Genomic DNA, 18,203 nt, shown 5'->3' with positions numbered 1-18,203 from the left:
ATTTCAAACCCCCAGGGGTTTCACCAATTTTGATACAACTGGGCAGTGAAAATGAAAAATTACATTTTTTTACACAAAAATGCAGTTCTGGCTCAAAATTTTTCATTTTCACAAGGAATGAAGGAGACAAAGCACCCCAAAATCTGTGCCCCAATTTCTCCCGAGTACGGCAATGCCTCACATGTGACCAAAAAATACCAGTTGGGCGCATGGCAGGACTCAGAAGGGAAGGAGTGATTTTTGGATTTGGCAGCACAGATTTTGGTGGAATGAATAGTGGGTGCCATGTTGCATTAGCAAGACTCCCAAAGCACCAATACAGTGGAACCCCCCCACAAGTCACCCCATTTTGCAAAGTACACCCCTCAGGGAATTCATCTAGGGGTATAGTGTACATTTCAAACCCCCAGGGGTTTCACCAATTTTGATACAACTGGGCAGTGAAAATGAAAAATTACATTTTTTTACACAAAAATGCAGTTCTGGCTCAAAATTTTTCATTTTCACAAGGAATGAAGGAGACAAAGCACCCCAAAATCTGTGCCCCAATTTCTCCCGAGTACGGCAATGCCTCACATGTGACCAAAAAATACCAGTTGGGCGCATGGCAGGACTCAGAAGGGAAGGAGTGATTTTTGGATTTGGCAGCACAGATTTTGGTGGAATGAATGGTGGGTGCCATGTTGCATTATCAAGACTCCCAAAGCACCAATACAGTGGAACCCCCCCACAAGTCACCCCATTTTGCAAACTACACCCCTCAGGGAATTCATCTAGGGGTATAGTGTACATTTCAAACCCCCAGGGGTTTCACCAATTTTGGTACAACTGGGCAGTGAAAATGAAAAATTACATTTTTTTACACAAAAATGCAGTTCTGGCTCAAAATTTTTCATTTTCACAAGGAATGAAGGAGACAAAGCACCCCAAAATCTGTGCCCCAATTTCTCCCGAGTACGGCAATGCCTCACATGTGACCAAAAAATACCAGTTGGGCGCATGGCAGGACTCAGAAGGGAAGGAGTGATTTTTGGATTTTGCAGCACAGATTTTGGTGGAATAAATGGTGGGTGCTATGTTGCACCAATACAGTGGAACCCCCCCACAAGTCACCCCATTTTGCAAAGTACACCCCTCAGGGAATTCATCTAGGGGTATAGTGTACATTTCAAACCCCCAGGGGTTTCACCAATTTTGATACAACTGGGCAGTGAAAATGAAAAATTACATTTTTTTACACAAAAATGCAGTTCTGGCTCAAAATTTTTCATTTTCACAAGGAATGAAGGAGACAAAGCACCCCAAAATCTGTGCCCCAATTTCTCCCGAGTACGGCAATGCCTCACATGTGACCAAAAAATACCAGTTGGGCGCATGGCAGGACTCAGAAGGGAAGGAGTGATTTTTGGATTTGGCAGCACAGATTTTGGTGGAATGAATAGTGGGTGCCATGTTGCATTAGCAAGACTCCCAAAGCACCAATACAGTGGAACCCCCCCACAAGTCACCCCATTTTGCAAAGTACACCCCTCAGGGAATTCATCTAGGGGTATAGTGTACATTTCAAACCCCCAGGGGTTTCACCAATTTTGATACAACTGGGCAGTGAAAATGAAAAATTACATTTTTTTACACAAAAATGCAGTTCTGGCTCAAAATTTTTCATTTTCACAAGGAATGAAGGAGACAAAGCACCCCAAAATCTGTGCCCCAATTTCTCCCGAGTACGGCAATGCCTCACATGTGACCAAAAAATACCAGTTGGGCGCATGGCAGGACTCAGAAGGGAAGGAGTGATTTTTGGATTTGGCAGCACAGATTTTGGTGGAATGAATGGTGGGTGCCATGTTGCATTATCAAGACTCCCAAAGCACCAATACAGTGGAACCCCCCCACAAGTCACCCCATTTTGCAAACTACACCCCTCAGGGAATTCATCTAGGGGTATAGTGTACATTTCAAACCCCCAGGGGTTTCACCAATTTTGGTACAACTGGGCAGTGAAAATGAAAAATTACATTTTTTTACACAAAAATGCAGTTCTGGCTCAAAATTTTTCATTTTCACAAGGAATGAAGGAGACAAAGCACCCCAAAATCTGTGCCCCAATTTCTCCCGAGTACGGCAATGCCTCACATGTGACCAAAAAATACCAGTTGGGCGCATGGCAGGACTCAGAAGGGAAGGAGTGATTTTTGGATTTTGCAGCACAGATTTTGGTGGAATAAATGGTGGGTGCTATGTTGCACCAATACAGTGGAACCCCCCCACAAGTCACCCCATTTTGCAAAGTACACCCCTCAGGGAATTCATCTAGGGGTATAGTGTACATTTCAAACCCCCAGGGGTTTCACCAATTTTGATACAACTGGGCAGTGAAAATGAAAAATTACATTTTTTTACACAAAAATGCAGTTCTGGCTCAAAATTTTTCATTTTCACAAGGAATGAAGGAGACAAAGCACCCCAAAATCTGTGCCCCAATTTCTCCCGAGTACGGCAATGCCTCACATGTGACCAAAAAATACCAGTTGGGCGCATGGCAGGACTCAGAAGGGAAGGAGTGATTTTTGGATTTGGCAGCACAGATTTTGGTGGAATGAATAGTGGGTGCCATGTTGCATTAGCAAGACTCCCAAAGCACCAATACAGTGGAACCCCCCCACAAGTCACCCCATTTTGCAAACTACACCCCTCAGGGAATTCATCTAGGGGTATAGTGTACATTTCAAACCCCCAGGGGTTTCACCAATTTTGATACAACTGGGCAGTGAAAATGAAAAATTACATTTTTTTACACAAAAATGCAGTTCTGGCTCAAAATTTTTCATTTTCACAAGGAATGAAGGAGACAAAGCACCCCAAAATCTGTGCCCCAATTTCTCCCGAGTACGGCAATGCCTCACATGTGACCAAAAAATACCAGTTGGGCGCATGGCAGGACTCAGAAGGGAAGGAGTGATTTTTGGATTTTGCAGCACAGATTTTGGTGGAATAAATGGTGGGTGCTATGTTGCACCAATACAGTGGAACCCCCCCACAAGTCACCCCATTTTGCAAAGTACACCCCTCAGGGAATTCATCTAGGGGTATAGTGTACATTTCAAACCCCCAGGGGTTTCACCAATTTTGGTACAACTGGGCTGTGAAAATGAAAAATTAAATTTTTTTACACAAAAATGTACTTCTGGCTCAAAATTTTTCATTTTCACAAGGAATGAAGGAGACAAAGCACCCCAAAATCTGTGCCCCCATTTCTCCCGAGTACGGAAATGCCTCACATGTGACCAAAAAATACCAGTGGGTCGCATAGCAGGACTCAGAAGGGAAGGAGTGATTTTTGGATTTGGCAGCACAGATTTTGGTGGAATGAATGGTGGGTGCTATGTTGCATTGCCAATACAGTGGAACCCCCCCACAAGTGACCCCATTTTGCAAAGTACACCCCTCAGGGAATTCATCTAGGGGTATAGTGTACATTTCAAACCCCCAGGGGTTTCACCAATTTTGGTACAACTGGGCTGTGAAAATGAAAAATTACATTTTTTTACACAAAAATGTACTTCTGGCTCAAAATTTTTCATTTTCACAAGGAATGAAGGAGACAAAGCACCCCAAAATATGTGCCCCCATTTCTCCAGAGTACGGCAATGCCTCACATGAGAACAAAAAATACCAGTTGGGTGCATGGCAGGACTCAGAAGGGAAGGAGTAATTTTTGGATTTTGCAGCTCAGATTCTGGTGGAATGAATGGTGGGTGCTATGTGGCATTAGCAAGACCCCCGATGGACGGTGAAATGATGAACCTAATAATCCATCGATGTGTGGTATATTTTGAAACACTCCTTTATACATAGGCCGGGTTTGTCGGGGCAAGTTTCACAGTGGAAAATAGTTTCCTTTCTTATTCCCTTTTTATAGCAAACTTTGCACCTTTTTTGTGTCCTGCCCTTTCTTGCAGTGGAGGGGATTTCGTTGGGAAAATGCTGCCCTGGTACAATACGGGGGCCAGTACTAGAAGTACTGGGGCCCTCTGCCTGCTGGTTCCCAAATATTAGGCCCTTTATGACTTCCTCTTGAAAGTGCATAAATGTCCCCCTCTGGCCGGTAGAACGGAATAGCACGTAAGCGTTATACAGTGCCATCTGGATGATATACACAGCCAGCTTCTTGTACCAGATATTTGTTTTCCGCAGGGCACTGTACGGCTTCAGTACCTGATCTGAAAGATCCACTCCGCCCATGTACTTATTGTAATCTAGGATACAATTTGGTTTTGAGGTGTGGGTACTGGTACCTCGTACAGGGATGGAGGTGGTACTGTCTCCATGAATTGTTGTCAGTATAAGGACATCCCTCTTGTCCTTATATTTGACCAACAACATATTTTCGGTGCATATTCCCCTGCTTTCACCCCTTCTCATTACTTGGGCAATGTGCGTTTTGGGGAGGCCTCTTTGGTTCTTGCGCACAGTACCGCAAGCTGCTGTACCTCTTGAACCAAGGGCCTTAAACAGGGGGATGCTGGTGTAAAAGTTATCCACATAGAGGTGATAACCCTTATCCAGGAAGGGGTGCATTAAATCCCAGACAATTTTGCCACTAACACCTACGAGGGAGGGGGGGCATTCTGGCGGTTCAATTCTTGAATCCTTCCCTTCATATACCCTAAACTTGTGGGTGTACCCTGTGGTGCTTTCACACAGCTTATACATTTTTATGCCATACCTTGCCCTCTTACTGGGAAGGTACTGGCGGAATTTAACCCTTCCTTTAAAATGTATAAGGGACTCGTCGATGCTAATACATTTATCAGGGATGTACAGCTCTGCAAATTTGGCACTGAAATGATCAATGACCGGCCTGACTTTGAATAGCCTGTCAAAGGTGGGATCATCTCTGGGTGGGCACTGTGCATTATCGGTGTAATGTATAAATTTATGGATTGCCTCAAAACGAGTCCGAGTCATGGCCATACGGTAAAATGGGGTGCTGTACAGAACATCTGTACTCCAATATTGCCTAATTTGTGGCTTTTTTACTATGCCCATATGAAACACCAGACCCCAAAACGTCATCATCTCTACTGCATCTACAGGGGTCCACCTAGCAAATGATGACGTGGGGTTTTGAGCAATAAACTGCTGGGCATATAAATTAGTTTGGTCCACCATTAAATTTATAAAATCATCAGAGAAAAATAATTTGAAAAAGTCAATTTCTCTGAGACCTGTGGAATCAAATTGGATTCCTGGCATGGCCAAAAACTCAGGAACCTGGGGCTCAAAATTGTCTGGTGGTGGGGTCCATACGAGATCAATTATTGGGGGGGGGGTCTCAGCTGCTCTACGGGGGCGTCTTTGAGGGGGTCCCTCATCACCAGAGGAGGAAGAGGAGCTTAAGACGAATCCTTCAAATTCCCCGCTTGCCTCACTGGCTGTGTCAGAATCAGAAGCAAGCATGGCATATGCCTCCTCCACTGAATACATTCTTCTGGATGACTGGGATGACATTTGGGATGACATTTGGGATGACATTTTTATTTTTGTGTTACTGGTAGTGAAATGTTTCAACACGTGTATAGTGTAGGGGGGGGGGTACAAACTTTATTTCAACCCGGGGGGTATGTAGTGTGTTGTGTGTATGTAGTGCAGAACAAAAAAAATACTTTATACAAAAAAAAAAAATTGAAGGGGTTAAAAAAAAAAAAAATTAAAGGGGTTAAAAAAAAAAAAAATTGAAGGGGTTAAAAAAACAAAAAAAAAAGGTCCTGCGCCAAAAATTGAGCACAGATGTTGGTCAGTAACGTCTGTCACTGAACAGCGCTCAAAGGCAACAGGAATTTGATAAAAAAAAAAAAAAAAAATAGATCAACCCTGTGCCGAAAAAGCTGATCAGTGATGTACGTCACTGATCAGCGCACAGTGGCCACAGGACACCCACAAAATCACAGTGTGTGTAAAGAAAAAATTAAAAAAAGACCACACAGCACCCACAAAAAAAAAAAAAAGGTGATCAGTGATGCGACACTGATTACCAGTGAGGGGCAGCAGGTGCACAACCTTTGGTGCAACTGGCAGCAACTGACAGGTATATATAAAAAAAAAAACCTCTGCGCCCCCAAAAAGTTGCTGATCACCTCAGATATAGTGATCAGCACAAAAGGCGGGGGTAGCAGACACAAAATATACACTCTCTGTCACTATCTCTCTCTATCTCTCACTATCTATCACTATCTATCACTATCTATCACTATCTATCACACTGCAGCAGCAGCACTGACAGTTATATGTATAAAAAAAAACCTGCACCCCCAAAAAGGGGGGGTAGCAGACTCAAAATATACACTCTCTATCACTCTCTGTCACTATCTCTCTCTATCTCTCTATCTCTCACTATCTATCACTATCTATCACTATGACACTGCAGCAGCAGCACTGACAGTTATATATATAGAAAAAAAACCTGCACCCCCAAAAAGGGGGGGTAGCAGACACAAATCTCTCTATCTCTCACTATCTATCACTATCTATCACTATCTCTCACTATCTATCACTATGACACTGCAGCAGCAGCGACAGTTATTTATATATAAAAAACCCCTGCACCCCCAAAAAGGGGGGGTAGCAGACACAAAATATAGCTCTCTCTGTCACTACCTCTCTATCTCTCTCTATCTCTCTCTCTCTATCTCTCTATCTCTCTATCACACTGCAGCAGCAGCAGGAAGTCTCAGGAAGTCAGATCCAGGAAGCGTCCAGCACGCTACAAGCAGTGATCAAGTGATCAGGTAAGGTATTTGCAAGGATCAGGTAAGCATGAGCAAGGATCAGGTCAGTATCACGGCAGATAGGCACGGTGACCGCTCTGCACGCTACTCCAGACCGGAATGGCGTCTGCAGCGCAGTCACCGGTAGTTTAAATGTCGCGCCTTGGCTGTGATTGGTCCGTGGGTCCCACGGACCAATCACAGCCTTGGGGGCAGGTGGGGTGAGGGTGGGGTGAGGTGTCATCGTCACCGATGACCCCCTCATGCCCCCTGACGCCCGGTGGTGATTGACACCTGTGTTACCAAGCGTCTGATTCGCTGGTAACACAGGAAAACGCTGTGAATGGCTGTTCACACTGAACAGCCAATCACAGCGATCGCCGACGGGGGGGCGGCATCGCAGCCCCCCCTGGGCATGCAGGGACATGTCTGCTGTCAGGCACAGCAGACATCGTCCCTCTGTCACTGCGTCTCGAGACGCAGTGACAGTTTAAAGTCATGACGTATATATACGTCATGTGTCGGGAAGTACTTCCCGGCCATGACGTATATATACGTCAAATGTCGTGAAGGGGTTAATGTGTTTTACTAATACATCTGGCCAGTGAATATGAAAGTGTATAACTTTTAATATCTATGTTTTGTATTGCATGCACTATATATTGCATAGGGTATCATATTGTGAATAGTAATGTTTAATGTTTGTTTTGGACTTTATTGTCATGACTTATGTTTATGTGTACATGTAGAGTAAACATTATACTTACCGTGTTATAGGTGGGCTGTTTGATTCCTTAGGTTGGGCCGCTCCTCCTATATAGGATAAATTAAAAAGAGATAAGTAGGGTTATAAAATATAGGTGACAGTTATCCAATCTACCATTTAATACTTAGTATAAATATTAGATATTATTGTTTCCCAAGTATACTGATTGGATAAAATCAACTCAACTTGGGTGTTGGCAGTTTCAGTGTAACCATTACATAAACAAATAGGTGTGAGGTTACATCATTACATATGTCAACATTTTGCAGGTGTTGAATATTTAAGCCATTTGAATTTAAGGGTGTTTACTTTTGACTGTCAACATCATGCTTGCTGACATGAAGACTACTTACTCAGTTTATCATTTGTCAAACTTGCATGACAAATACATTTGTGTCATATAATTACGAGAGCATATTATACTGTATCTAATCCCATTGTATCTTCTAGGGAAATGATGACGTTTATGTTTGTATCAATTCTTCTGGAATTATTAAAGTACAACGAGCCTATACCACTGGAGAAGCTGTGCCTATTATTACCAACACTGTGAGTAATAGAGTCTGCAAACACTTCTATGCAGTTTATCTAATACCCCATTCAGACCATACTTATTACCTGGTATTTTGCCGTTTTTTTTACAGTTTCAAAATGGTAATATGTGCGGTCTGAAAGGTCCAGAGTGACTTTACCATTTTAAAATAACTGGTATTTTAAATTGGTAAAAAAGCAGGGCCTACCAATTTCAGACCCGTTTTTTTGCTGTCTGAACGGGTCTGAAACGGTAGCAGTGAGCACTATTGGTCCCACTCCGTGCATATTTAATGAGCGGAACCGCTCATTACATATGTGCGTATGTATTAAGTTGCTCATTACATATGCGCATATGTAATTAGAGGGAGCCACTCATTAAATATGCACTGTGCTGGCGGGACCTGCTGATGCTCAGACCCCCTACCCTAGCCTTACCCTCTGGTCTCCATCCATAGTCTGCAGTCCCAGGATTATCTCCTCCCTGCCTCTCATCATGCTGCTTTCACACCGCAAACCTGCTTTAGACCCGGTATTTACATGCGGTGTGAAAAGGGTTAAACTTGCTCTGACCTGTTTTAACAAACGTTTTAAATACCGGGTCTAAGCAGGTTTTGCGGTGTGAAAGCAGCATTACATGCTAAACCTATAGAATTTCTCACCATTAGCAAAGCTTCCAATAGACTGACCAAGATAACATCTGATTCATAAGATGTATTTAATATAAGGGGATATTTGTAAGAACTTGCCATTCGAACCCCTTTCTCTGAGTGACACAGCTAACCTTGGGATGTAGGAGGGTCCGCAGGAGCCAAGGCACCTATGCTGAAAGCTTTCCTCTGGACGCAGGCTCCTCCCTTCCGCATCCCATCATGCCTCAGATCAACTTGAAAAGCACACTAGGATACACAACTCAGTACAATGCCTGACATCTTATATGCACAATCATATAACCATAACATGACACACATGAACGGTATGATTTACTGAGCGTAAGGGAGGGATTGCTGTGTCACCGGAATGGACTCAGAGAAAGGGGTTAGAACGGTAAGTTCTTACAAAAATCCCCTTTTCTCTTTCGTCCATCCCGGTGACACAGTTAACCTTGGGACGTTCACGAGCCGGTCTTTTGGGAGGGTACACTCAGACTGCCAGATCTCATCACTGCCCGTCCAAATGAAGCGTCCTCATGAAACCTGTAAAATTTGGTAAAGGTGTAAACAGATGACCAAGTGGCAGCCCTGCACAACTGCTCCGCCGTAGCCCCATGACCATGACGCACAGCCCAAGAGTAAGCAACTGACCTGGTGGTATGTGCATTAATTCTAGAAGGAACAGGTCTACCTACCTTGGTGTAAGCAAAAGGCAATTACTGACATTAACCATCTGGCAATAGTCTTCTTAGAAGCAGGCCATCCTCTCTTATGCACATCATACAAAACCAACAACAGGTCTGTTTTGCGGATGTCCCTTACCCTTTCCACGTAAATTCGCAAGGCGCGAACTATGTCCAACTTCCTTAATTTGTCCCTATTTTTTGCCCCTTTTGGAGGAGAAAATACTTAGGTACTGATCAAACCACATCCCTATCTTCATGAAAAATTAAATGCGGAGATTTACAGGACAAAGCTCCCAACTCCAAAAAACGTCTAGCCGAAGCAATGGCTAACAGAAAGGTCAATTTCCAAGAAACATATTTAAGGTCAGCCGACCTTAACGGTTCAAAAGGAGGGTTCTGCAACACCGACAGAACCAACTATAAATCCCAAGGTGCCACCGGCTGCCTAGATGGAGGCTTTAACCTGGTAATGCCCTGCAAAAAGGTTTGAACCTCAGGTAAAAAAGCTATCCTTTTCTGGAAGAAAATGTACAGAGCAGAAAGCGGCACCTTTAGAGACTGTAATCCCAAACCAGTTGAGAAACCATCATTAAGGAAATCTAACAATCTGGACACCTTGAACCTGGAGGTGTGCACTTTCTGACACTCACACCACCTGATGTAAATTTTCCAGACTCGATTATAAATTGCAGCAGACACTGGCTTACGAGCTCTAAGCATAGTTTGGATAACTGCATCAGACAATCCTTTCTTTTTCAGTAAGGAGGTCTCATAAGCCAGGCCATCATATTGAGCCGAGCTAGGTCCAGGTGCAGAAATGGCCCTTGTCTTAGAAGGTCCTGACGAAGAGGAAGGGGCCAGAATTCCGTTGATAATCTCAGAATATCCGAATACCACGACCTCTTGGGCCAGTCTGGTGCAATCAGAATGGCCTGCACTTGTTGAGACTTCACCCTTCTCAGCACCCGCGGTATCATTGGGAACAGAGGAAAAATGTAGACCAGCTGAAAGTGCTACGGAACCGTCATGGCATCCACCGCCCAAGCAGTTGGGTCCCTGGTCCCGGAACAAAATTTCGGAACCTGACAATTGTTCCTGGATGCCATTAGATCCACATCTGGGAGCCCCCAGCAACTCACAATCCCCTTGAATACCTCCGGATGTAATGACCATTCCCCCTCCAGCAGGTCCCTTCTGCTGGGGAAATCTGCCTCTACATTCCGGAACCCCGGAATGAATACGGCAGACAGAACCGGAATGTTGATTTCTGCCCAGCTGAAAATCCACGAGACTTCTTGCATCACCATCCTGCTGCGAGTCCCGCCCTGATGATTCAGGTAAGCCACTGCCGTGGCGTTGTCTGACTGCACTCTGATCTGGAGGCCCTTCAGACAATCCTCTGCCTGTTGAAGAGTCTTCCAAACTGCACGTTCCAATATATTTATTGGTAGTCTGGATTCCTGTTTGGACCACAGGCCCTGCAACCGAAGGTGAAGGGCAACTGCCCCCCAACCCCTGAGACTGGCGTTGGTCATTATGACCACCCAGTCCCAAGAGCGAAGTGACCACCCCAACTGCAACGTCTCTATGTCCGTCCACCATACTAAGGACTCCTTTGTCTCCTGAGAGAGAAGTAACCTTTCTTGTTTCATGGTTTTCACATTACCTGACCAACAGGAAAGGATGTTCCATTGAAAAGATCTGGAATAAAACCTGGCAAACTGAAGCGTCTCGAAAGTCGCCACCATTTTTCCTAGGAGCTTCGCCCCTTGCCAAACTGTAGGCCTTGATGCCTGAAGTAACATCAACACCAGCTGACAGATGTCCTTTGCTTTGGACTCTGGTAGGAATACTCGGTGTAAGTGGGTGTCCAGAATTACTACCAGAAACAGCAATCTCTGTGTGGGAATCAAATGGGACTTGGGCAGATTTAGCACCCATCCCATGTCCTGCAAGAACTGCGATGCCACTGTTAGATGTTCCTGTAATTTTTTTCTCTGACTCTGCTTTGAATAGCAGATCGTCTAAGTAGGGAATAATCACTTTCCCTCTCAGCCTGAGTGACGCTGCCATGACAGCCATCACCTTTGTGAATACCCTCGGTGCTGTTGCCAGACCAAAGGGTAGAGCCTGGAACTGTAAATGAGTCTCCCCTATCGTAAAACGAAGTAAGGACTGATATTCTTTGCATATGGGTATATGAAGATATGCATCTTGAATATCCACGGATGCCAAAAATTCCCCTGGCTGTATGCTGCCAAGCACTGAGCATAGGGCCTCCATATGGAAGTGATCCACCCACAGGTGCTGATTTAAAGACTTTAAATTTAGTATAGGTCTGACCGACCTGTATGGTTTGGGAACCAAGAAAATAATTGAGTAAAAACCTCCCTTGCGTTCCTCCTGAGGAACCGGAACCGCAACCCCCTTCTCACTGAGAGCCAACGCCGCCCCCAAGATGGCCATGCGTGAACTGGCTTCCTTTGGCAAAGGGGTTGGGAGAAATCTCTGTGGAGGATCCCCCCTGAGATTTATCCGGTAACCCCTTGAGACAATTGAAAGAACCCAAGGGTCTGAGGTTGGAATATTCCACTTGTCCCGAAACTGCAGGAGGCGACCCCCCACTCTGAGACCAGAACGGGGAGCCTCCGCCCCATCATGCAGAGGATTTATCCTCACCTTTTGACACCTGCTTCTTACCAAAGGCCCAAAACCTATATTTGGAAGCTTTACCTTTACCAGCTGCGAATCTACCTCTTTTACTGGATGCTCCCCCTCGAAAGGAAGAGCAAGTTTAAATACTCCAAACTTTGAGCCTGAAGCTTTACCTGTTATAGGAAGAAATGTACTCTTTCCCCTGTGGCTTGCTTTATGATGACTCCAGTTCTGAACCAAAAAAGCAGCTCCCCTTTAAATGCCAAAGACTGAAGGGATTTCTTTATTCACTGTCTGCATCCTAGGACTTAAGACAGAGGGCTCGCCTTGCAGACACAGACACAGATGTGGCGGATACCTTAGACGCCATCTTTGCGCCTTCTTCCCCAGCCTCAGTGATGTACTCTGCTGCACACCTGAGTTTTTCTGCTAGTAGAAAAGCCTCGGAATCAGGCCGCAGCTGATCTCCCAAAGCCTCAGCCCACTTAATGATAGCTTTGGCTACCCAAGTTGAGGCAATAATGGGGCGGAGTGTATAGCCCACTCCTTCAAAAACTGCCTTAAGGCATCCTTTCACTTTCTTGTCTACTGGGTCCTTAAAGGCTGCTCCACCCTGGACGGGAAAGGCTTTAGACAATCTAGCCACAGGCGCGTCTACCAACTGGACTTTCTTCCACAACTTCACATGCTCCTCAGGCATGGGATACATATTTGCAAACCTCTTAGACATAGTCACTTTTTTATCTGGAACTTTCCAAGCTTCCCCTAACAAGGAGACCATACCTTCGTCTAAAGGGAATGTAACAGAATCTCTACGCATTCTTTTGAATACACAATGAGCCTGTTCCTTGTACTCCTCAGACAAGTCTAATGCCTGTTTAATGGCCAGGATTAAATCCTCAATGCCCGGGACAGAAGCATCAGCCTCTTCCCTTTGCTCCCAAGTTAAGTCATCTGCACACACACCATCATCATCAGAATCTAAGGATAACAGAGGAGGTGTCGGCGAGGGCCGCCTGGAGGAAGGACTCTCAGGTTTTGCAAACTTTTCCATAAGGGAATTCATCTTATGAATCCCTTGTGCAGTGTCCTGTATGACCTGCAATAACATGGGGTCCCTTTGTGAAGGAGCAATGGATCCCATAGACGTCTGAGAGGCGGAACTAGGGCCAGGAGACTTTATCCAGCTATCCTTTTGCCTATTAAGAGCCTCAGGCATTCATAGACCTCCCCAATGCAGCAGCCCATGCAGTTTCTTGTTGCTCAGACCTCAGGGCTTGCGCACCACTGGGCACAGTTTCACAAGCAGGGCAAAGGTCCCCTTGATCCGTCTGTTCACATGTCAATTTAACCCCGCAAAATCTGCGCCGTGTCAGATGCCCCACGCTCCCCCCAACCCAGCAGCAGCATCATCATCACACGTGTCAGTCATTTTTAACCCGCGGTGCACAATGTCAGGCAAAGCACAAAGCAATGTATACAGTGTACTTATCTGTCTGCTTGCTGTCAGTGACCTCAGCGTTAGCGGGGGTAGCGCTTTCCAGCAGCACACAGAGCGCTGACAGGACGCGCTTCTGTCAGCCTCTGCTGCTCTCTCAGTGTGCAGCGCTTCTTTTAGAAGCAGCACACTGGTGAAAAACCTGCACTAAAACACTAAGTTAATAAAATAATAAAAACCTAGCTATTCTAGTAAAAATCCAAGAAAAAAAGACAGCTGCAGCAGTAACCGATCAGCATAGCACCCACTTCTGTGGGCACCTTAAACGAACTGGGGCATGATGAGATGCGGAAGGGAGGAGCCTGCGTCCAGAGGAAAGCTTTCAGCATAGGTGCCTTGGCTCCTGCGAAACCTCCTACATCCCAAGGTTAGCTGTGTCACCAGGATGGACGATAGAGAAAAGTTATTTATGCCTCACTATTCTGTTTAAAAAAACTGTACCATTTGCATGCTACTCTTAAAATCTTATTATACTTGTTCAGGTTCTCCTCCGGGGTTGCCAGTTAAATATTAGCAACATAAGGCCATAAGGCAATTTGCTGAGCATTGATAATGAAGAATCTGTTGATGTGGGTGGGATCATTATGAAGAGGCTGCAATACACCAATATGCTCACTTGCCATAAATTGGGTTCATTATTTCAGCTAGTGGTTATTTGCTTGGGTTTAAAACCAAGGGTGGGCTATTATTTCAGCTGGGGGGCCACTTAATACCAGCAGATATTCGAGGGCTATACTCCAGAAATAGGGGGTGTAGTCACTCAAAAGGGTGTGTGTCTTTGAATGTATTGTAGCACATCATATACTGCACCCCTTTTACACATCCTGCAACACAATAGTAGGCAACTTATACTTGCCCCTTAGTAATTCCACACACCAGCTCCCCCTTAGTAATTCCACCCACCTGCCCCATTAGTAATGCCACACATGCCCCTCATATTTCCACACACCAGCTTTTTCTTTAGTATATTGCGACGATGTTCCATGAAACACACATAAAGGGATCTTGTTGTGCGACCTATGTGTGGGAGATTGCACCCACATTTTAACAGGTATATGACATATTTGAAGTTGCAGTTCATAAACCCCTTTTGATCATATGTTTCCCCCATATTTGGTAGATTTACTGAGGTGACTTTCCTGGGGATATATGAACACATGGTGCAGCGGGTTTTGCTGCATTTGAAAAAAAACTTTTTTTTTTTTAACTAACCACTCTGTACCTCCCTGTGTTTTGTCTGACATTTTGATCACTTTTAGGTGCAAGGATGGTTTTAACGTATTGATTTTGCTTATAAACTACACAGTTTTTTGAGTAAAATGGTGTTCAGTAGCTTGTCTTGTTGGATAATTCTATAGTTTTGTGATACAATTTTCTTGATCGAATAGGCACAATTATTATATTTACATATAAAGACTATGGCCCTTATTCTGATCGGTGCGGCCGGATCCGATTATGCGGCCAGGACTGTGCGTGCGAAACCCCGCCTTCCATACGGATCGCCAACTCCGTCCGTACGCGGTAAGAAGCTGGCCGAACGGACCGCACGTGTATTTTTCACGGAATACACCTCCTCCATCTAAGGGAACCTCCCCCATCATTCGATGGTCGCAGACCATCGAATGCAGGACCGAGTGCTCCACCAGCTCCCGCAACCTCAGACCACACGGACATTTTTCCGTGCAAAAACAGGGATCTGGGCGGGCAGCTGACATCCGGCGATGTCATATGTCTGCCCCTACACGTGCGTCACGGCCGCATTACCATACGTACGCCCAGCGTTTTCATGGGAACGCCCATGAAATGCGGGGCGTATGCATATGGTAATGAGCCCAAATAGCCCTTCACGACCCTCTCCACCCCCTGTTCGGAGTGTTCACATATCATGCGGGATTTGGCCGTACGCCCCGCTCGCACATGCGCAGAGACGCCTCTGCACATGCGCAGACACAAAACATCGGCGGCCCGAACGCACGCGGATATTTCCTCACCGACCAGAATAAGGGCCTATGTCTGTTGGAGTATTTGTGTCTCTGTTCCTGGTATATACTGATTTTTGGGATAGTAAAGTGTCTATGTCCATATCCTTAACATCCCCAAATACTTAATCTAGTAGGGTTTCTGGATACCATACTACTACTACTACCCCCTCTATTTAAATGATTCTTAAAGATCTAGGGCTTGTATAGTGAATGTCTGTTGGTCGGTACAATTCCTTTTGAGGTGCATGAACTGACTTTTTGGGATGTTCTGTTTCCATGGTGCATGATGAGCACTGGTATAGTGTAGATAAGAATTGGCGTTCACTGGCTTATTGTAATTTTGAAAGATTATGTGATCAATGTTGGATTTTAGGGTCACATCCAGGAAGTTAATGGTGCTAGTGTCAAAATTATGAGTGAAGGATAAATTCTAAACATTGTGGTTCAAATGATTAACAAATTCAGTGGCTGAGTGAAAATCCCTATCCCAAATAATTATTTTATTTTATTATGGAATTCCATATGTTTAAAACGTATACTGCTTATGGTTTCATTGAATATTGTTCATTTTAGAAGAAACTGTTCATTTCTTACTATATACTATAATATACAGCCAGCGCTGGTACACCTCTTGGTTCCTGTTTAACTGTATCCTTCTAAAACGCAATGTGTAGACACAGCCTTAAGCTGCCATTTCTAGTGTCTGTGAAATAGGTCTGTGACAAACATCTAACTTATTATTTTTCATTTTTGGAGAGCACTGCAGGCTCTATAGTAACATCTTACGTAAATGGGGTACTGAAATGTTCATTCATCACACAAAGCGATATCATTCTACCTTCCCAACAACAATCCAGTGCCAAACCCAGCTACTATGTATTTCTTGCCACTGGCTCAGCTACGGAAAATGGTGAGTGATGACATAGAGATGACAAACTAAAAGTTATTGTGATCAATACATTACATTCACTGGTAATCCCAGAAATTTTCCGGGCTATGCTTCAGTGCTAACAATGGCATACCCGGAAAATTTCGGAGATGGCCACTGTCTCCCCCAACCTGGCGACAGGCAACGCCGCTGTGCTGAGCTAGCAATGAGCTCAGCTTCAGCTGCTGCCCGGCTTCAGTTGCCCGGCCCTGGCTCCTTCCTCACGGCACACACAGTTGGGTTGCCGGGGGCAGGGCCGGACAGCTGCTGATATATTGCACAGCAGCGCTGCCCGGCCCCTGGACACTCAGTGTTGGTTTGTTTGCTCAACATAAAGTTTCCCATCAAGCTCCAGTGGGGTCTCTTCATCCCCTGTCTATACCAAGACAACCCTCAGATCGAGGTTCACAGTTCATAGCTTCAGATAATGACCGTGCTTCACCCTTCAAATGAAAATAATGACCATTGTAACCTGTTTGGTATAATTGGTTAATCATATACATGACTATGGGCCTGATTCAGACCCTGATGTAAAATTGTGGAAATCACTATTCGTCGAGTGTCACACTTCTACGTATGTGTGCATGCCAGAGCACATGTGTGAGCCCTGAAACTGGGATCACATCCAATTGCAGTTTCATTACTAGCAATGGGGTGACAATGTGTCATTTTGTTGGAGTGGATCACACAACAGACAATGCAGGGATGTCCAGGCCACCCGGGGGAGGGCCGTGGTGGCAGCTTCACGTCAAACGCAGCTGCTGCAACCTTCAACATGGCCAGCATGCATCTGACTTCGTAGTTTGGCTGCACCACTGGTGATTTGTGAACGCTTAGTATACAGTATAGCGAACCGCTCACACTTAAGCGATGTGATCGAGACCTTGTGCTGCACCAGAGCAGAGCAGCCTAATGCAATGGGCTGTAGTTTTGTGAGGACTACAACCCGGTCTGAATCAGGCCCAATAATCCTACAAAATCCCTGACTTTGTGCAATTTTACCTAGAAAAAATGATGCTATTTTGAAGGCAATGGGTGGTTTGACCAAATATTGATTTGATTTAGATTTCAATTTTGTTAATTTACTTTGCATTGTTTTAAATAATTGATAGTGATACCTACTGTACACTGGTAATTTGTAGAAAGGGTGCTATGGATCAATGCTGTCATTTAGATATTTACTTTTATTTCTAGACACTATGGCAGGATACAGCACGATCCTTATAGCCAATAGTACTGCTGACCTTTCTGATTATCGTCCAGCCATGCCATGGACTGAAGCAAAACCTTTAATAATTGCTCATGGTGAGTATGCAAAATGATTTCCTTTATCCTTTAGTAATATCTGAAAGTAATAAGCACAACAACTAAATAATACCCAAAGAGCTTCGTCGTTTTTTTTGTATTATTCTTAAACTGTTAATGATGTTTAGCATTCCTGATGCTAAAACTGCAATCTGCTTCCATTACATATTACTTGGAACACAAACGAGATTCCACATTCCACAGTAATGTTGGGTACACACGAGCACAATGCAGCTCGCGAGTGGGTCGTTACAGGAATGTACGACCTGCTCAGGAGCTGACGGAGCCCACGACCTGCCGATGACCCGCTCGGAAAATGGACCTGATGTGATCGCGATCCGATCGCGACCCGCACCCACTTCAATGGTCGTTTCTCTGATCATACCTGCTGATGGTAGGATCTCAGAAAGGACCTAACGACCCGCGGGG

At 44.8% G+C, this 18,203-nt stretch overlaps 1 protein-coding gene across 1 annotated transcript in view; it reads left to right on the top strand.

Annotated features, from left to right (window-relative positions):
• Positions 1 to 18,203, top strand: part of LOC146027268 (ferric reductase 1-like) — an 83,785-nt gene that overhangs the window by 22,322 nt on the left and 43,260 nt on the right. Inside the window, exons 6-8 of the mRNA XM_083158208.1 lie at positions 7,987 to 8,085; positions 16,298 to 16,451; positions 17,664 to 17,774. Of these exons, the coding sequence (XP_083014334.1) occupies positions 7,987 to 8,085; positions 16,298 to 16,451; positions 17,664 to 17,774 (364 nt within the window). The remainder of the gene's footprint in view (positions 1 to 7,986; positions 8,086 to 16,297; positions 16,452 to 17,663; positions 17,775 to 18,203) is intronic.

The sequence above is a fragment of the Crinia signifera genome, chromosome 8 (genome assembly GCF_055691185.1).
Source record: "Crinia signifera chromosome 8, ASM5569118v1, whole genome shotgun sequence".
Lineage (NCBI taxonomy): Eukaryota > Metazoa > Chordata > Amphibia > Anura > Myobatrachidae > Crinia > Crinia signifera.
This window is presented reverse-complemented; position numbering and strand designations above follow the sequence as displayed.